This window comes from Acartia tonsa, chromosome 9 (genome assembly GCF_053477335.1).
Source record: "Acartia tonsa isolate MP-2025a chromosome 9, ASM5347733v1, whole genome shotgun sequence".
Classification (NCBI taxonomy): Eukaryota; Metazoa; Arthropoda; class Copepoda; order Calanoida; family Acartiidae; genus Acartia; species Acartia tonsa.
The window spans coordinates 26129537-26151539 of NC_137268.1; the positions used below are offsets into that span (position 1 = coordinate 26129537).

The following is a 22003-nucleotide window of genomic DNA, read 5'->3' on the forward strand; positions in this document are numbered from 1 at the left end:
TTGGGACATTTTACCACGTAGGTCCAAAACTACATGTAGCACAGGATTATTTTTTAAACACCCAAAAACTAGAGTTTATGACGATTCTAACGATATGCATAACATTTTTCTACTATTAACACAAGCCGCGCAATTAGAATTTTAAAAATATACGCATTTTAGCACACTCTTTAAATTGGTCATGATTTAAAAATCTTCCAAAAATAGGTACTTTGGAAAAACCGGTTTTTAAGGCATAATTTGTAGAAAATCGCCAAGTATTTTTTCTTATACAAAACTCCCCAACCCAATGAAAAAATTAAGATAAAGATTATTAATTTCTGTCAATGGCAAGTGGGTTATATTAAGCAATACTTTTGTCTTATTAAAAAAAACACCCTGTATTATCAAAAGTGTTAAAGGAAATAGCAATTTTCAACTTTTATTTCTATAAATTATGACCTTAGCTGAGCAAACAATTATCAATCTTGAAAAAAATGCATTGCAGGGTAATAATTGGATTAAAGGAAAATACAAAAAATCTACAAAATTCGATTTAGACCACTTTTAACTTAAAACAAGCCTTTGATATATTAATAGGGCCTTTGCATAACAGATTTAATACCCTAGATGAGTATTTTTTGGCAGACTAAATTTTCATAACAAAATTTGTACACTTACTAACCAATAATGTGTCTGGGTTGTTTCTACACTGTATTCCTATTGGTCTAATTAGGGAATTGTAGGTCTAGAATTTTTATGTATATTTTTTTTATCTTAAGACAGTCAAAGGGCTACTCTTATTATAATTAATTTTTTTGTTTAAAAACAACAGTAATATGCAAAAATCTAATTATGTATTTTGTAGTTAGTATATTTTGTGATAAAAAAGGGGCTGTTATCATGCGTTTGTTGCGACATTAATAACTAGAGTACCTTGGTCCAAAACAGGCGAAACTCATTACCATACACAATTAGGACCTGAAAACAAAGTTTGTGCAGTTGGTTGTCTATATGACGTTTGACCGGAAGAATTAATTCAGAGATACACCATAATAATACCTAAAAGTGTAACCCGCGTCCTCCAGAGGTTATCCAGGTTATCAGGCTGTTTTTATGGGATATTTAAAAATTACACAGAAATAAAATGATTTATAAGATGATATCATGTTTGGATGATTCATAAAAGGTCATCATAAAAATTAATTTTTAATTATATTGCATTTAGATGGTACTACTAATATGAAGATAAGTTTATAATGAAACATTTACTACTGAAATTTATGCGTAATCAATAAAACCATATATGAATATTAAAAATAAAAACATCCAACATTGATTGTATGACCTTTGTTCGTAAGTTAAGTACATAGAAATGTGCACCTGCTTATGGGATATGGCATCTACTTCTTGTATAATTTAGTCTTTTTTAAAATTCTCTATTATGACAGAGTTCTAGAAAAACTGAAACATTATAACCTCTTGAACAACTAGCAAACCCAGATAGTCAAATGTTTCAACTACTTATTTTAAATACAGAAGGGGTAATTTTGTGTATCATCATTGGCAACGTACATCAATATATTGGCATTGTCTTATCCCCTTAGATCCCTGCAGCAAACCATATTACAAAATCATACATTATTTTTTAATTTCAGGCCTCGTTCCAGCAAAAGCAATTAGAGGAGAAGGAATACAAGCTCATCAACCTTATGGAGGAAAGACAGGTAGATACAGATAATATTAAGGTGAACATAATTACATAGATAGATAGATAGATGTATAGATAGATAGTTGCATGGATAGATGAAGGAAATATTACAAATTATACGATTTTTCAAATATTTGAGTAAAACACTAGAGGGAAAAGGGTTAAATAACTGTATGTCCCCATCCTATGGACTTTGTATTGACTCTCAATTGGGTCTTTGAAAATTAATCATTAGTGTCGGGAATATTAACATAGCTAAGTACAGAAAACAATTTACTAGCAGACGAAAAGGGTCCTTGGAAAAGGGGGACAGATAGTTATCTGTAATACTGTACATACATCTATACTATAGAATTGTTTTTCAAATAATAAACAAGTATTAAAATGCTACCATTTATGTTTCTTTTGCAAATTTGCATATCCATATTTAAATATCCAATTAAGGGTGTAATAGAATATGTAATTGTTACCATTTATAATTTGACCACAGAAACATTACAAAATATTTCCTACATTGTGGTACAATTTTGTAAATGTATCAAAACAAGTACATTTTAGTTCTTGATTAGCGCTGCAATAACTTAGGTTAAAAAGTAAAATAAATTAAAGCATAGAAAATATTTTGCTACTCAATAAATTGTAATATCAAATATGCAATTATACCAAAAATCAAATGAATAGGATCGTTATATCATTAAAAAAATTTGGTTTAAACTAGCTTAGTTTAAATTTACAGACTTTCTGGTAACGATTATAAAATTGCTAAGCTTTCTAAATCGTACCTCGGTACAAAATGCAAAGTTTGAAATCGATAGGACAATTCTAACAAGCCTAAACCAACAATACGCACGGACGGAAGAACCGAACCAGATTATAGAAAAGCTTCGCTTTTTAGAAAGGGATCTCTGTACTTTTAGAACCCTTATATGATAATCTAATTTTAAATAAGGATTAAATATATAATGTGAATATATTTTTCAAACAAACATACAAAATAGTTGTTCTTTTTAATAACAAAATGAAAGTAACTTAATTTGATGTGCGTTTGTTTCTCCCTTTTTTCTCGGCTGCTACTAATGATAAATTTCAATTAAAAAAAAAAGATTTACTATACTTTGGAATAATGAAGTGATGTACATCATCAATTATGGTAAACAAAATTACCCCCTTTTAAAATTAAAATTATCAAAGAATAATTTGAACAGTGGTATTTGATAAAAATAAGCAAAGTTTTTAAGCCAAAGAATTACTATTTTGTAAAACTTTGGAGACCCATAAGTCCCTTCCCTCCCAACAATAAGTAGAGTATCAAAACCAATCACAAAATAATCCAACCAGTAAACATGTGAAAGGACGCAAGAATAAATCTTAGTTATATAGTAAAGGGTGAGCAAAAAAAAATGCGTAGATTTTTAAAATTCAAATTGCGCGGCTTGTGTTAATAGTGGAAAAATGTTACGCATACCATTAGAACCGATAAGAAGTCTATTTTTTGGAAATATAAGAACGATTCCTCTGCTACGTATAGTTAGGGAGCTACATGTTAAAATGTCTCAACTGACTTAAAACTTGACTTGCGAGTAAATTTTGGGACATTTTACCACCTAGCTCCTAGATTATTTGTAGCACAGAAACCGTTCTTATATTTCCAAAAAATACAGTTCATAGCGGTTCTAATGGTATGCGCAACATTTTTCTACCATTAACACAAGCCGCGCAATTTGAATTTTAAAAATCTTCGCACGTCTTTTTGCCAGAATTATTGTCTAATTTTTACTAATATACTCGCAAGTCAAGTTTTAAGTCAGTTGGCACATTTTAACACGTAGCTCCCTTACTATACATAGCAGAGGAATCGTTCTTATATTTCCAAAAAATAAACTTCTTATCGGTTCTAATGGTATGCGTAACATTTTTCTACTATTAACACAAGCCGCGCAATTTGAATTTTAAAAATCTACGCATTTTTTTTGCTCACCCTTTAGCTTCGCTGCAAAATATCTTCCTTATTATGAATAAAAATGTCTTTAGTTATGAATAAATTATAACTATTAATTTTTATTACTGTGTTAATTCGACCATTAATATTCGCATTTTTGCTTGTTTATCAGGGAGGTAGGGAGAGGGAAATGGTTAGCAAATCTATAATAAACTATATTGCATCACCAATATTATGTAAAATAGTAAGGTTTTTTGTCTGAAGCTTAAGATCTCAATAACTTCTAAACCGATTGGGTTCTCTATTTTAGGTAAGGTTCACATAGGTCATGACTCATCTGATAGTTTTAGGCTATTTTATTTTCAGATTTATATGTTAGATAGTTTTAAGCTATTTTTCTAGCCAGTGTCTGACCCTTCGAATACAGATCCTCTAGATGCTGGGGGTATAGCCGCTAGTATATATATATATAACAATACTTGACACTGTAGAAATAGAATAAAAATATAATTTTTGTCTTGTCCTTAGATCCCTGGATTGGTTATGCACTTAATAATTTTATTGTGTTGCAATAAGATAAGATTATATATTTGGGAGCGTAGTAACTCTATAACTTGGATATAACCGTAAGTTAGTCTCATTCTATGTCACTAAAAATAGGAAATGACTGTATCTGCCTTGTTAAATGTCAGATTCTTAATTATGAGTTATATGTTCTTACTGTATAATAGTTTTCTTTTCTTTTCCATCAAAATCTATTAGAACTATTTTAGAATTTGTTTTCTTCTCGTATTTCCAGAAAGGGAGGGGACATTGGACAATAAATTGTATTGGTCGCAAAAATTTAACATATTAAAAAAAACTTCGGTGACATTGGTACATACAAATGGTGTCCAAAGTTAAGGGACAATTTTGTTTATCATAATTGGCGATGTATTTTGATTTATCGTCTATTTTATTATCCCTCTTTATATCTTTTTATCTTTATAGCTTGCTTTTGATCAGGAAAAGGGAATGTGATTCTTAGTGAAAATTCCCCATCAATCCCCTTCCCTTATTTTCTTCCCGTCTTATCCACTTCCCTTTCAGTTACAACAAAAAACAAGTTTTACTCTAAGTTTACTCCAACAGAATATTTAATTTTCGGCAATTTCAAATTGCTTTTGATAAAAGTGTATTTGTCCTTTCATAAAATATCAATTAAAATTACAGTTACAGGATAAATTGATTATAAACGTATTAATACAACTTTTGTAGTTCTTGTGATTTTCAGCGACATGGAAATATATTCAAAGATTTTGATCACTGTAAAAATGGGTTTTTGCAAGCCAATTATATTTGGTGCTTTGACTCAAAGTGCCCATGAGCACTAACCCAGCCCTCTTAATTAAATAATTGAAAATATAGGGGATTATTTTTCTCTTTGCCTTAGCCCTGTGGAATGCTTTAACATTGCGGGGCTTTACCTGCAATTCCACAACCATACGGGGCTACCTAACTAACCTAACTTTACCTAAATAATGGCGAATAGTATCTGTGCTCGACTAGCCATTTTGAGGGAAACGGCCTTATATTTTTCATATTATATTTGATCATATACATTCTTTTTAAGGGCTTTGTGTAAAATGTCAGAAAAATTGTCTCCAGTAATGATAGTCGATAAAATTCATAATTTGCTACTTAGAAAAAAAAGGAAGATTTTAAAATTCTACATGTCCCTCGTAAACTGGTTTTTTTGAAACGCTTATTACTACCTTAATATTTGAGCTATCTTCGTAAAATAAAAAGTATTTGACAGCCTGCTACTGACCATTTTATGGGGTAATGATGAAAAATCCACAAAATAAACAGGAAAAAATCTACGAGGTATTACATAAGAGGCTAATTTTATTGAATTTAGACTAACCCACAAGAAAATATTTGCTTTGTGAACTTTAAGATTAGCTAGGGTTCAAACGGCTGGTTGCTCAGACTTTCTAAGCACAAAAATGGAATAGACTTGAAATGGCATACCATAAATTCTCAATATTAAAGAATCTGAATTGTAATATAAGTGAACAATACGTAAAAATAGGCATAATATTGATCTTTTTTTGTTAATTTTTCATGTGAGCTCGCTTTAAATGCACACAAGAACCTGAAATATACCAGACTTTTTAATTATACTACAATGCCAGTTCTTATAATTTCTGGAGTAAGTCTTTGTGATCCACCGTTTGACCACCAGTTGCTTTAAAAGCATATTTTTCTTGTGGATTAGTCTTATATTCACTAAAATCAGCCTGTTATGTATTACCTTGTAGATTTTTTTCTGTTAACTTTGCGGATTTTTCATCACTATATCATTAAATGGTCAGTAGTAGGCTGTCAAATACTTTTTATTTTACTAAGATAGCTCAAATAGTAAGGGAGTAATAAGCGTTACAAAAAAACCAGTTTACGAGGGACACCCTGTATATAACTGTTATAGAACAATTAAAATCACTGAGTTTATAGCACTGCTCTTTGTAATTTTTTTTTACTTTAGTTAGAGGTAAGAAATAGTCTTATATTAGATTAATGAAGTAAATTCATTAAGTACCGGAAATCGGTCAATTAATAATCCAATAATAATACACTTTAAACCTTTTACATGTTATAATTATTTTTATTAGTGCAACTACGATCTTAACTCTCAAAGGGAGGGGACATTTAACTGTAAATTACACTGGTACCCAAAGTTATATAAAAGTACTTTTTCATTCATTGGGTATTTTTCTAAAAATCTCGATTGGTTGCTTTAAACTAGCAATGTTCAAACTTTCATTTTCTCTTTGGCATTTTCCTTGAAAGTGCCTTGTTTAATGTTTAGCTCAGAAATCCCACCATTCTTTAGAAATAAACTGAAATTAGTTTTGGGTAGTTTTGATTATTTGTCTACTTGAGGTTAGGTTAGGTTATATTGGGAATTAGGTAGCCTCGCATTGTAAGAAAACCGTAGGAGTTAACATTAGGAAAAAAAGGTACCCATTCATTTTCAATTAATTTAGAAAATAAGGGGGAGAGGTTCATTGCTTGACAGGAACTTTTAGAGGTATTGCAACTTTTTTTCCCTTTAAATTTTTACCTCTTTTGTTTGTTAATCTTAAAGTTTTTTTTAAGGCTAACAATGATTATACAAAATTTCTTTGCTTTTAAAATCATTAATTTCTATTGTTTACATTTAATGTTTAAGATTTAAATTTTTATCATTCTAACCATGGGAAATTCTGCTTTAGATCAGGGATAGGGGAATAGGGAAATTATTAGTTGAAAAGTTAAACTCTGCAAACCAATCATGATTTTTAAGCCAAGGAATGTGTGAAAGTTTTATGTTTTGCTTTAGTTATTATCTACAGTCCAATACCCTTTCCGCCCTGATAAAATGTTAGTGTTAATATCAAACTACAAAAATAGGTAAGGACAATTTGTGTCAATACAAATAGCACAGCAACAGTAAGCAAAATAATATTTGTTTGTTGTAACAGTAAGCTGTACTACAGTAATAATATAGAAAAATTAATGAGATGGACTGAAGTGAATACGCCAAAGGGTTTGCTTTGTCCTTTTTAATTATTCAGCTAAGATTTTCTCACTTTTTTGTAGCTACTCTAGGACTTACTTTTTCCGTTTTGTATAAACCTCTATATCAACAGCGTAAATATAAAACAATAGAAGAAGATATTAATGTCAGTGCCATACTCAGGGAGGGAGGGAGGGGACATTGGACTGTAAATCTTACAGGTAACTAAAGTTGCTTTTTTCTTGTCATCTTATTCGTTGGCTAAAAAACTCTGGGTACTTTTATTGAATTTCGATTGGTCCAAAGTTTATCGTCCATTGTCTAATCCCTTAGATTCCAGATGTAATATCGACAAATAATTGTTCAAAATGTTATATTGATCTGTCTATTGTTCACTTTTAAAATCAGCAATGTACATTACAATTAAAAACAATTGTTTTTAAATGCTTGATAATTGTATAGCAACTATAAAACTTTGGTATATCTGTGAGTCCTGTACTTAAAGTAGGTTTACAGCTTTTGAGTACTGTGCTTGTCATGGACTTTTTAAATTTTATTATACTAGTCCCCAAAGTTTTATTTCAACGTTTTCTTATTCGGTGGTTTGACAAATTTGAGGACATTAGTGAATTTTGATTGGTTGATTCATTTAGTTGAGTGTTTAAGCGTTTCTACCAATGATTTCATTCTACAAAATTTATTTGTGTATCATCATTGGGGATGCACATCATTTAATCGGCCTTTGTCTAATCCCTTTACATTCTTTTTATATATACTTTGTAAATATTGAAAGGTATTTTGAGTGCCAAAGCAATTCTGCAAATCTTCATTTTTGTATGTCGGGTTATCAAATAATTATAGCAAATAGAGAATTTTTAGATTTGTTTAGGATAAGAATTGATAAAATTTGACTACATATGTATTTTCCTACCATGTGGTTTATACTGTTTCAAATTAATTAAGTGTTCACGCAAGCATCTTAAACTATACATGGATATCGGGATGGGGAAATTGAAGATAAATTTATCTACTCCTGAAATCTTATAATCCAATATTGTTTAATTTCTCTTGGGTTGGTTGATAAAATAACTTGAAGCTAGAAGTAATACTTTTTGTACAATTAAACACAAATATAAATCAACCTTTTCGCATGAGTTCCGCCTGTTTTTTGCCAAGCTATTTCTAATTTTGACATAGATTTTAGGAGCTGTAACTTTTAAAGTCTTTTGATATGACCAAGTTTTTCTGGGATTGAAAGTATAATCACCAAAATACTGATAGTAAATATTAATATGACTTGGTGTCAGATTAATTTATCTTCCAATTTATCTATTCCTCTACCCCTGTAGACTTTGACCCTTGTATGTATGTATGTATGTGTACATACATGTTTTAAAACTGGCCTTTACTGGACTTTTCTTAGCTTTTAAACCAGATTATTTATTCAAAACATTTGTGTTGGTTTCGTAGATCATGACTTATATTATGTAAAAACTAATGGACGGGTAGGGGGGATTAATTCTTTTCTAAAATTTTCATACTATGGATGGAAGTTTTACAATTACAAATTTTCTAATGTTTGAATAAGGTAGAATTTAGAAGTTGGTATTTGGGGATAAATTCCCCCCCCCCCCCCACTTTTTGCACTTAAGTTTACCTGAAATTATTGGAAGGATATTTGATATTTGGGTAATTTTCCACTATTTAAAAATCTAATGTTATTGCAGTTGTGTTAGAAATTGTAATTATTAATGCAACTTCAGATAAACAAGGAAGATTAAGTCAAACATTTCAAAGCTTTATGACAAGAATTGGTAAAAAAAATTTCTGTCCGCTCATTTTTTTACCCAAATTTTTTTAATTAAACATGCACGTATTGAAGATTGACCAAAGAGGGGGGGGGGGGCAATATGCTGTTTATTACACTAGTCCCCAAAAATGTATGATAATGTTTTCTTATTCGTTGGCTCAACAACTTTAGGTACCTCTTGAATTTTCATTGGTTGGATCATTGATTTGAGTGTTAAAACGTTTCAACCACTAATTGTAATCTACATAAGGGTTAATTTTATGTATCATCATTGGGGATGTACATAGATTTATCGGCCTTGTCTTATCTTTTTAGATTCCTGATGATTGACCAACAAACGGACAATTATATTTTTGAAATAGTAGCTTTGCTATTAATAAACGATGTGGTTTTAACAGTCGATTCATTTAGTTAGAAACCTCTGTTTTAAAGGGTTAGTCCATCATATTCATTTGTTTTTACCTATTTAGAGACGACTTAATTGTGTCTTAATGCTTCAGGTATATTAAGGGATAAGACAATGGACGATAAATTGGTGTACACCCCCAATAACAATGTACTGAAATATCCCATCTTTAAAATAAAACTTTGGGTTGAAAAGTTTAGACAATCCAAGATGCAGAACCAATCAGTACCAAAAGTTTTTTAGGTGAACAAATGAGAGAGTCTGTTATAAAACTTTGGATACCAATGTAATTTACAGTCAAATGTTCCCTCCCCTTCAACACTTCAATGCTGACACCTGACTACGGAGTTACTGCTAAAGTAACAGAGTTTCCTTTTAAATCCATATATACTTATTACTGACATATGATATTTCGAGAGTCTTTAATATTTCAAAATCACAGTACTTCAAATGATTTGGCTAGTCTCTTACATACTATGATTTTATTGTTTTTATTAACAACTGGAATAGCATATAGTGATGCAATCCACCCTTGAAGAGTTAGAGTTGTGGAAAATTAAATGTTACTAGCGAATCATCAATCAATATAGTTACTATCTATTTATCACAAATTCAATAATTACTTTATCTATCAGAAAAGTTAGTTATTATCTGTCTATCTAACATCACAAACTTATATCTATTGAAAAACTGACAATCTATCTCACCTTATAAAAAAATGTTGTGGTTTACCTCAAAGTGCCTTGAACCCCCTCCCATATTTTGAATCCCCATTGATTCTCCTCCCATATTTTAAGAAATTAATTAAAAATTAGAGGGGTGGATTTTTTTCTGTGCCTCGCCGATTCAGGGGCCCTACCCCTGTTGGCTATCCAGTACCCAAAATAACTTTCTTAACCAAAAGTAAACAATGTTTGCACATTTTTATATAATGGACATAACTGTCCTTGTATAGTTTCATTGTTGAACTCTAAAAATTATAGTAATAAGTATCGCAGCTTATTATGACTGTACTAAAGTATACAGTTCTGCCATAAACATTTTTAATGAACTACTACACTATGTTCCAGAGAGTGACAAATAATCGTTTTTTACATTTTGGAAAATACACTTTTAAACAATTGTTTAGTAATATACACAAGTTTTTGGAAATAAAGCCGAAAGAATTAGCTCTTTACTATGAAAAATAAAACCTTTATGTGTAATTATACCAGAGGTATGGAATTAAGTTCCTTTTCATCATTGTTAACAACTATTTTTAAGGTCAACTAAACTACATTTCAAATCAGTGTGGACCCTTTATTTTTAAAGCTATTTTTAAGTATTATATATTTTTGGAATCAGTATGTAATAATTTATACGTTTAGCCTTTAAAAGAAGTCAAATCTCCATTTTTTGTTGTAATTGTAGATGGTTTTCTTAGCCTACCCGATTTCTGTAAAATAGACAATTTTCTTCTAATGAAAATTTTACGTTTGGTTCCAGATCTCTTAAGCGCAAAAGAGCGCAAGCAAATCCTCTTACATGGTGATATTAGATGTATGTATAATATCAGAGAACTTTACCCTGTGTATGCGAAAGTATGCGAAGTCCGTTTTTTTAAGCCCTAAAGATACTGGGTCCATCAAAAAATAACAATTTTTTAAGATATAAAAGTAATTTATTTTCTATTTATTTAAAACACATATTCATTTAAACTAAAAGTAAAGAAAAGTTTTAAATAAAGATTATCCCTAAATGTCTAGGCTCTTATCTGAACCATTTTACCTTTTTATTGGGGGGGCTGAACCCATTAAAGCTAGAAGTTTAAAAATTTTAATGTCGTTTCCTAGTTCAAATATATATTCTTATTTAATTCGTTAGCATTATTTACTCCCTTCACCCTTTTATAATGCAACCTTTTTCCAAAGGTGCTTTCATACTTATTAAAAAAAACCAAGTAGAATTTGTATTGTTTAAGATAGAAAATGCTTCCTTTCAAGTAAATTCAAAATAAAATGAAAGTCTTACATATCAGAGATTTATAGGGATTAGACAATGGCCGGGAAATTAATGTACATTCCCAATGCTAATACATAAAATTACCCCTTCTATAAATTACAATTAGTGATTGAAACGTTTGGACACTCAACTAATAAACCAACCAATCAAAATTCAATAAAAGTCCAGCAAATTGTTATGCCTACAAATAAGAAAATGCTATTTGGTGAATTTGGGGACAATTATAATAAACAGCCCATTGTCCCCTCCCTCCCTACATATACACACAGAAAATAAATAAGAAATATGCTCATCTGTATGTTAACTTTAGATTAGAAATCTCAAAATATAAATTTCGGCGGCGGCGGTCGGCGGGAAAACGGCGGCAGATTTTTATATGATTTCAGTAGGTCATTCATACTTGTTAGAAAAGCTTATGTTTAAAATTTGATGTCTACAGGCCAAAAATTGCGGTCTTAAGAGCTGTTTTAAGATTTCTGAGGGATCAGGATCTGCAGGATCATACCTGGACCCTGAAATTGACTTAAACACTTAAATTTGATATTGGTATGTACTAGTATAAGATATTTTAGTATTTGGTAACTTAAAATGCTTAGTTTAAGGCAAACAAAACATTTTTGCTCTTTACCTGTATGACCCTGCCAGGTTTGCTGGCATCCTGTGCCAGTCAGGATGGAGATATTTAAAATTTCGCCATTATATTAATAGATATATGGATACTTATTGCTATTTAAATAAAAATTTCATCAAAATTTTAAAATATACACTCTCTATGATTTTTTGTCATTTTTTGGCTTTTCTGGAACACGGTGTACTAAGTACATAATATAGAAGATACGGAAAGTATCATGTGTGACGTCATAAAATAGTCTTTTTTAGGGGCTTCCTTTCTCACTTCTCTTTTCATCCTTCATTTTTATGCGTTTTTTTATGACGTCACTTTTCATATCTCACATGATATTATTTCTTGATTGTCAAGTGTACAGATATCATGTAGAAATGATTAGCGAAACTTTAATAAGCTTGGTCAAGTGTAACTTTATCAATAAGAAATGTGTTAAACCATAGATAGAAAAATAAGGATGACAACATCTATAAGTATCGAAGCAAAATAACATGGAATAGATCAACAGACAAAGTGAGATGCTTAGTTGTCGTAACCAAGAAAGGATAAAGAGATTTATGCAAAAACTTAAGAAAATCACGATACCTTTCAATAATAAGTCTTATTTCTTTTGAAACATGACCGTCAGACAGACTTATTTTTGTTTAAAATGTCAGCTTTCTATCTTTTTTAGCAGCCGAGAAATTACCGTTACGGACTGAATGTCTGACAGACAAATTTAATTATTGTAAAGTAGATTCGATACTAAAAATTATAGTTGATTGACTAAGACAGATCAAAAAGTTTGAACACTGATATATTAGACTAAGTTTAAATAAAATGACTCAAAATTTTAAAGTCAACGTATCAGAGGACGTGTTAATAAAACTTTGGGTACTATTTTATTATCCAGCCTCATGTCCCCTCCTTCCCTAACAATATCTACAAACTACTATGTATTATAAAATATAATATTTGTTTTTATTTCAGATGCACGCATTTGTCATGGATTCACTCTCTAGAAACAAAGGGTAAGAATTATTTCATAAAAGAGTTGCTATGCCATCCTATGATATAAGGTAGCAATGTTATTTTTTTTAAGCTAAAGTTCTCGTAATTTACTGGTCCGAATTGGTTGTACTTGATGTGGTTTTAAACTATTTTGACCGTCCTTTCCTCCCTTAGAGGCGAAGCATCTAATTCTATTATACAAAATAATAAGGTTTTTTTTGACTGTCAATTAAGAATAAGCTAGCTTCTGAACCAACTGAGTGTCCCATTCTAGAGGCAAAGTTACTTTACACTTTTTTATATATTAGTTACAAAAAAGATACGCTAAGAAAAAGAAATTAAATTAATTTCATGCAATAAAAGAAGAAATATGTATTATGATATAATGAAATATGATATATGTGTATTTTATTTTGTATTAATCCTATTTTACAATAAAACATTTGTAATAAAACATTTTGTATTATATCAGTCTGAAGTCTGTTTAGAACACCTCCATAAAATTGAAATTTGTAAGGCTTGCCTTCTCCTTCCCCTGGCACGTGTGTACGCCACTAAAAAAGATACTTTTAAACATTAAAAAATCTTAAAGTGGAAGATTAGTAGCTACGGTACTTTAAAAAAATTACTTTTTGTTTTACAAAATTGATTTTTCTGTCACGAATATATGGAGTGTTTATACGAAAAAGCTGTAAAGAATAGAATATATTTAGCTAAATAACTAATTCTTCATGTGTTTTGGTGTTTATTCAGTTTCCAAACTAAGTTTTATTGGTCTTTTCTTACAACAACAGAAGAAATATAAAAGAGGAAAGTAATTTCTTTCCAGTGTGCTTCAAAGCCGATTAGAGCCGGTTCTCAGTCATATTAAAAACTCGTGTATAGCATCGAATTACACAATTTCCCACGAATATTAAGATACAAATCATAAAATTAACTAAACTGGTTTCAATCTCTTTTCATAATTTTCATTTTAATTTCGGCGGAAAGCTGTCCCGATGCGATAAATAACTATTCTGAGACTAATGTCCTTGATCCTGCAATTCTAAATTTATTTTGGTTAGACCAAAAAAACATATTTTTAGTAATTTTTAGCATTATTTTCTGTTTTGTATGCAAACTGTTTGTGGTGCCCAAAATAGAGGCGAAGAAAGATATAATTTGCATATTTTTTAGTTGGGAACATAAAATAAAATAAGTGTAGCGAGGGAGAGGTTATTTTTTCTTAATAACCTAGATGTATAGCTACCACACTATAACCTATATTATTCATAGTAGAATCAACTTAATATTTTTTTTACCTCTACTATAAAACTGATACCCGCGACTGTGGCTTAACACATACATCCATCGTCGTCGGGAAGGTGATGGGATCGGTCTCGGCTCAACACCGCGTCATAACTAAAGGCATTTAAAATGGTTCCCTCTGTTGCTATGTCAGATGCGCGACAATAATAGTTAGAGTAGGGGTAATGCCTTAGCCAAAAAAGGCACAACTGATTACCATGCAGAGTTAGGATTTACAGACAAATGTCGTGCAATTAAAAAGTTGGTTGTGTGTTGGGGTTTTTTTACTTGATATTCTGGACGAATTAGCGCAGAGTATGTTCAAGGTGGCGTGGATAGGACTTGCACCCAAAGCGCCACCTAGCTCCTAAGAATTCATCATACTATTAAACTATATGATGAGATACCCAACTATTATTATCCATATTATGCATATCTCATGTTCCAACAATCTTTAGGTGTTGGACAATTTAATAATTTTCACAACAAATAACATTATAATGCTTTTTGTAGTAATTTTCTATTTAAAAAGCTGGAAAAACCTTTTATTATTTTAATAACAACAATTTTAACTGTTATATAATTGGAAACAGTTTACAAGCTGAAATTGAATTAACACGAAGACTGTATATTTATCGAAACCTTTTTTTCACCCTTGGATAATTTACTTAAATGACTTGATTACGTTCTAGCGGAAGCCTTGAGCATTTCAATTATTGCTTTACCAACACAAAACAATATATCCTATAATATAAAGTAGTAAAGTTTTTAGGCATGAGAAAGTTTTAGGCTATTTTTCTGTCAACATCTTACCCCATTGAAGACAGAGTACCTAGTTGCTAGGGGTTCAACCGCTAGCATGTATATATGTATTTACTTGTATAACTTTTAAAATATGGACATAGAACATATGTAAAATAAATGTAATCACATTAAACTAAACAGTTACACTTTATATACAACGTGCAAATATTATTTTAAATTTGGCCTAACCCTATCTTATGTGTGCAAAGTTGCATAATCAAATTGCAACATATTTGCAACTCAAGGTGCATTTCCAATGTGTATATAATTCAAAAAAAAATAAAAGAATGAAAATTAAATAGCCTAAAACCATCCCAGGGTCCATATGAAAATTACCTAATTGAAACTCAGTCGGTCCAGTATCAATTGATATCTTAAGCTGCAGAAAAAACCTTTTATTTTAAAAATTAGAATGTTTTTAAAAAGCTTTGAGATCTTTACTTTTTTGTAGGCGCACCTGTAAAGGCATTGCATTGCAATAAAGTTGAACATAGCAATCATATCACATCTTTAGCTATATATACCTAAGAAGCTAAAATTGGATATCTTCAAAGAAACAAAGACTATCTAAATTTATTATATCCAATTTTTGTGGGTAGCGTTGCTACAAGTTTTTGGTTTGCTGGTCTGTCTGTAAGATTTAAAAATCCTTATATAAAAGTAATAGAATGTCGGTCTGTCTGCGTGTAGCCAAATTCTCCTTTACAGTAAAGCTTCTTATAAGTCCAGGAAATGTTTAGAACTATTTTCGGATAAGGTACCTCGACCCCACCAAGAGAAATCGCTCAGAAAATGTTAACATTCAAAAATTTTTAATTAAAAAAATTAGATAGAATGTGGAGGATCGACTTATCTCTTCTGTTTCCTATAAAGCATTTAGAGGCCTCTTGTCTTAGTACAGATACAGCATTAAACGAAATCTAAACATGTAAAATATACGTCCTTGTTTACACGTACACAGATGATCTAAAGATTTTATGGGTCATAGGAGATGTAGATAGATGACAACAGTTTTGTCTGAAAGTAAGGAAGCTATTATGTCTTTTTGATTCATTTTTATCGAAACTGAACATCTGCTATAAATCTGAATTTGTTGTCCTTATGGAAGTTGGCATCCTTGTAATCATTAAAATAATTATATCATCTGCGCTGCTTTGTAACAATTTATTCTTGTCAATCTTGTATTTATTTGAATCCTTTGTTTGTATTTGTTTGTATGCCTTTTCTAATTGGAGGAGATTAGTCGACAACATAATTTATTCTAAATCAAACATAAGGGATAGGCAAATGAAATGTAAAAACTGAATTTTGAAATTTGAACAATATTATACCGTGAACTGCACTAGATCCATGTATTAAAAACTGTTATTATGCAATTGATTATTCTTGATTTTAATAATCAACAATTAGAGTAGTTGTGCAATAATTTAAATCAAGGATTGGCATTACAATAGTACTTGCTATAGCTTATACTAGTATTTTAGCAAAGCCTTTTTAGCAAAGCTTTTTAGCAAAGCTTTTGCCAAATTTATATCTAGGTTATTTAAATTGAAGTAATGCGATGGTTTTATGCTATAGTTCTGTCTCATCCCTCCAAAGCACTGAATACAACTTGGATGTTAGGAGCACAGCTGCTTGTTATAATAATTATTGTATAACATGGACGAAATTTAGCTGATTTTTATGTGTTATATGCCACTAAACATTTTCTAATCCAGTCTTTAGAAAAGGCCAATATTGAATTGTATCATGACTTGAAAATGAAACACCTACTGAAGAGTATAAATAAGCTTATAAAATGCATAAAACAAGATTTTCAGCAACCTATATAGTCTGTAATTAAACCCACTTTATTAAATGTTTAAGGGTGTGTTTTATATCCACATATATGGGCCTTATATGATGTTAATGTTGTTTATGATACTGATTAAAACATTAGAGTATTTAAAGACCCTTATAACTTTTACTCTATATTTAAAAGAGTACAAAGAAATCGATTGCAAAAGCATAATTATAAAAGTTTCAATGAGGGCAATGTTATTTAAACTCCCATTGACACATACCACAAGAAGAAGAAATATAGAATTTTTATAAAGTCGAACAAGCTGTCTCATATATATTTTCTAATAAAAACTCTATTATTAAAAACTTGTTTAGTTTTTAAGTGGGAGGCGCAATACAATTCAGTTAAATGTCTTTGCTGCAAAAAAATTGATTAGTGGTCTGCAAAAATAAAATAAAAGAATCAACCTTGTTTTTGGATAATTTAAATTTATTAATCCTTAATAAATAAGTAATTGAATGAGTGTCTGTCTGTCTGTCATTTAAGATCTTGTAAAGCACTAACGATTAGTTGTAATTGGATCCTGGACAGGTTTAAAGCTATTTTGTGTAATCAATATTTGAAGGTTAAACAATCGAGAGGGATTGTTTTAGAAAAAAATTATAATGTAAAAGCATTATTCAACTTTTTACTCTGAAGCCTTTCATTTTTTTGCTTTTTAATGGCACCACTTTGATCTAAAATTGATAAAGTGCTGAACCTTTTCAACTAGCCCATGATTCATTCTACAGTCAAAGTCTTTAAAAAGGAGTTACAGATTTGATCAGAACAAGACAAAGGGTCTCTAGAAAACACTTTTTAATCATTTAAGCCAGTGTATTTATCAGGGGGTGAAAAAAAGAAAAGCTTCCCACCAAATTTTCATTTTAAGGGGGTTGAATGTTGATACCCCTGTGCACCACACTACCTATTACTATTTTGTTAATTTTATAATTAATTTTACTACTTTTGGACATAATTATCCTTATGATTTTGCATAAATTTAACAATTAAACGCTGAAATTAGTATTTTTAGTTTACCCTTTATGATATACGTTACCTCCCTTCTTATTGTTAACTAACGATATTGGGCTCTTATACATGTTTTAAAGTTATTTAAGAACATTTCTCGTATTCATTCGAATCCGGTGGATAGGAACCGGTTCTCATGAATACGAAAAAACTATGTCTAGCATCGTATTATATCCAGTTTTCTACGAATATAGAAATGTACAATCATAAGATTAAAACTAGTTTTTTTAGCCGGTGCCTTCGGCACCACGGGGCTAAAAAAAACTAGTTTTAATCTTATAATTGTACATTCTATATCCGCGGAAAGCCGTTTATAATACGATACGAGAAATAACTATTATAACTTTTCTCTATATGCATAAAGGTTATCTAGTTTTCGTGGCTTAAACAAAGGAGGCGTTTTCCCTCAAAGTGCCTTGTACAACAAAGAAAACCCCACCCCCCCTTTATTTTGAAACCAAATTGGTAATAAGGGTAGGGGAATAGTTATTCGTCGGGTAAGGTTAGGTTATATTGGGTACTGAGAATCCTGCAAGGTTAAGGCATCGCAGATACAGGCCCAATAGGGTTACTTAGAGCCCACTGCAAGTGTTAGTCATAGTCTTCTTGTTTCCAATTTATGTTGAAAATAAGGAGGAGGAGGGTTGATGCTCCACAGGCATTTTAGGGAAAACACCACAGAGGAGGTACAATTTTTGGACATGTCTAATCTTTCAACCTTTTTAGAACATTCATTTAATTAGTGCGCTCACATTAATTTCAGGGGTTAAGTTTAGGTTAATTATGTGTTAATTAGAGTTAGTGGAATATTATATACTTTTTGCCTTTGTAGAATACAATATAAAAGATTTCATTTAATAGACTCTAAAAATCATGATTTAATAACTAGGGTCACTATTTTATAGGGGTGATTTCTCTTGGGGGGGTAGTGGCTAGAAATAGGAGAAAACTACTGAGAAAAAACGACGTAACCCACGTTCGTTTTCTTTCTATGATCCTAATCATCTTCTTATCTTTTATATAAAACTTTTTGTGTCTGTCTAAAATTGTGTCTGAAGTATAGAAAATGAAAACGTTATTTCCATTCATTCATTTGGTTTTTATCATAGATATTTATCCCTGATAAGATATTACAACAAGAAAAAGTTAGATGGTTAGATGGATAGTCTAGTTTTGGAGAAATCTAGGTGTGTGCAGTAAAACAGGGATGACAAGTTAAATTTTAAAAACCCAGCTGACAACATCAACAAAAGCTATGAAATAAGACAGTAAGACAAACGAACATTAACACTATATAGTGTAAGAACTGAATAAGTAGAATAGAAATGTTTAAGTCTAAACAAATTGTAATTAGATCTGTTGCAAAAATCCTTGAATACAAGATACTGTTTAAAAACAAACACAAATTTTTAGGACTTGTTTATAGAGATGCTTAGGTTTTAGCAATGTACCTTGTTGTTAAAGAAATCATTATCCAAAAATCAGATGAATAGGACAATTATAACACATAATTTTTTATTGTCAAAAAGGTTAAAAATCAACATGTTTAAAAAGGACGTACGGACATTCTGGTAACGAATTTTGAGTTGCTACACCCTCTAATCATGCTATATTACTACAGGAATAACAATGTTAGTTTGAAATCGATAGAACATTTGTAAAATGCCTAAATTAACGACATGAGCTATCCATTACGGACGAACGGTTAAATGGTGATTTTGCTGCATTCAGGCTACATCTCTGGTCCATTGTCTATATACCTTTTTAAAAACGCTGTTACATTTCCTTACACATGTAGAATATGGTGATAAGTACTTAAATGATCTAAGCAGTCGTTGAAGTAAAGAAAGATAAAAATAACTAATTTTTAGCCTTTTTAGTGCATAAAACAAGTTTGGAAAACTTGGAAAGTTGACACGCCAGCAAAATTTGTAAATGTAGGTAGTAGTCATTGGTTTGGGTGTAAATGTAATATATTATCCTGTTTAGGAGGAATATGCAGAGATAGGGACATGGATGATAAAATAAGGACATACATAGTTATATATGCTTTACTACAAAATCAATTGATCAATGAATCAACTATAACGATATCATAAATATAAAAATTCATCAATCTGTAGAATAAAGTTATTAGTAAAAAAGATTAAACTAGTTTATACCAACCAATCAATATCTATTAAAATTAATAACCAAACTTGAATAACCTTTAAAACCTTTTTTTTCTCAAAGCTCCGGATGAGCCCTGAACCTCTACTTACTTTTAAAATGAATAAAAAAATTATTGAGGGGAGGGGTAAGTATTTCACTTGTTTTTTAATTACCTTAGGGTGGTTAGGTGAGGTTATATTGGAGAGTCTGGCATTTCATTGGCCAACAGGCATTTTTAGGAAAAGTACCTTATTATTTTTAGTATTCAGAATACTTTTCCTGCCCTCTGGGAGTGTCACAATATTAATTCAATTTATATTTATAGAAAACTGTAAACAAAACTATTTAGCTAATCAAACTGACTGTTACAGACAACTAACTCTTTCATAACAAAAACTTAAAGGGTAAACGTTGCACCTGTTCCTTCTCCTAGTCTTATTGCTAATGTCACGCATCTTATGTAGTAGAATTGGGTTAGTTTCTTTTATGGTTGACAATTTTTGACTATAGCCAATTTCTATTCTAACATGGAGGGAAGAAAGAGTTTTTTTTTCAAGCGTTGGTTTATTTCTACAAAATGTGTTTAGGAAAACGAAGTAGCGGGTTTCGTCGTATTTTTAAAGTAGATTTTCTCCTATTACTACCCCCTGCGAGCCTATTCCCTAACCCTGCAGGGCAATTACTTCATTTACTACTTCATTCATTACTTACAGGGCAACTACTTCATTTTCTTTCCATGATTCAGATATTTCTTTTAAAGAAAAATTTGTTGACTTTAACAAAGCATTAAAGGTCAATAAAACACTAAAATATCCCTTATATGTAATATACATAAATGTCCAAATTTCAAGTTATGATCCTGAAGGTCCTGATCCTTAAGACTATAAGGGTTAAAATTATTATATTTCACACCAGAATGCTGAAGCAGCTTATAGTGCCAAATAAAAAATGACGTCATACATTACAAATGACCAATGATAGGCCAGAATACATTTTACCAATGGTCAATTACAATGTATACTGGCTTATCATTGGTCATGTGTACTGCATGACGTCTTTTTTATGTTGCACTTTATGCTGCTTCCAGAATTATGAAATAAAATAAAATTGTATCGATAGTATGGTTAATATATACTGTCACAAAAAAAATTTGCTATCTAATACCCGAGTCATTGGTGATTTTTATGCACAATTCCGCCAACGCTAAAGTTTATACATATTTCACCTGGTTAGATTTTTCATAGATTTTCTTTGGGTTTCAGCTTTAGTCAGGGCAACTCCTTCAAATCAGAGACATTTCAAGTCATACTTAATGTTTTAATAAAGTTAAATATACAAATCGATTGGAAAAGAAAATGTAATATAATCCTTTAAAGATTTCGGTTTTTGAAATACATATATCCTATCATATAAAGTAGCTTTTTTTCTGTAGCGAAAGATCTTGCTAACCTTTTACAATGTAGCCTCTCATAGGTTCTGGAGTAAATTACCTTCACCCTTCAAGAGGAATCGCCTATAGAAAAAAATTACCCCCCACAAAAGAAATTTTTATACTTTCTTCTTTTTAAAACTAAAATTGAAAGTGGTGGGGGTGATTTCGTTAAATTACATTAGCTTTCCTAAAACATAGTGATTTATTCGTGAATCTAACCATTAACAAAGCCTCAAAAGTGATATAACTAAAATGGATAATCGTAGCAGAAGAAGCATAAGTTAAGTATCTTGAAATTGAAATTTGATTTTAATCAGGTGCTTTACTTACGTACAAAAATATGAATTAAATTGTATTTTGTAAAGAATAACATTTTGAGGGAGGGGGGGGGGGGCAAAAAAGGAGGCATTTCACTGTTAGTAATTCAACATCTAAAAATTTAATATTTTATGTTTCTATTTAAACGTTAAGCC

At 30.6% G+C, this 22003-nt stretch overlaps 1 protein-coding gene across 3 annotated transcripts in view; it reads left to right on the forward strand.

The window, feature by feature from the left end:
* Positions 1-22003, forward strand: part of LOC145328637 (uncharacterized) — a 96232-nt gene that overhangs the window by 28537 nt on the left and 45692 nt on the right. For 2 of the 3 annotated variants that reach the window (XM_080172395.1, XM_080172396.1), the window contains exons 2-3: positions 1638-1727; positions 12982-13022. In XM_080172395.1, coding sequence (XP_080028521.1) covers positions 1638-1727; positions 12982-13022 — 131 coding nt within the window. The remainder of the gene's footprint in view (positions 1-1637; positions 1728-12981; positions 13023-22003) is intronic. The other variant, XM_080172397.1, reaches the window with a different exon arrangement.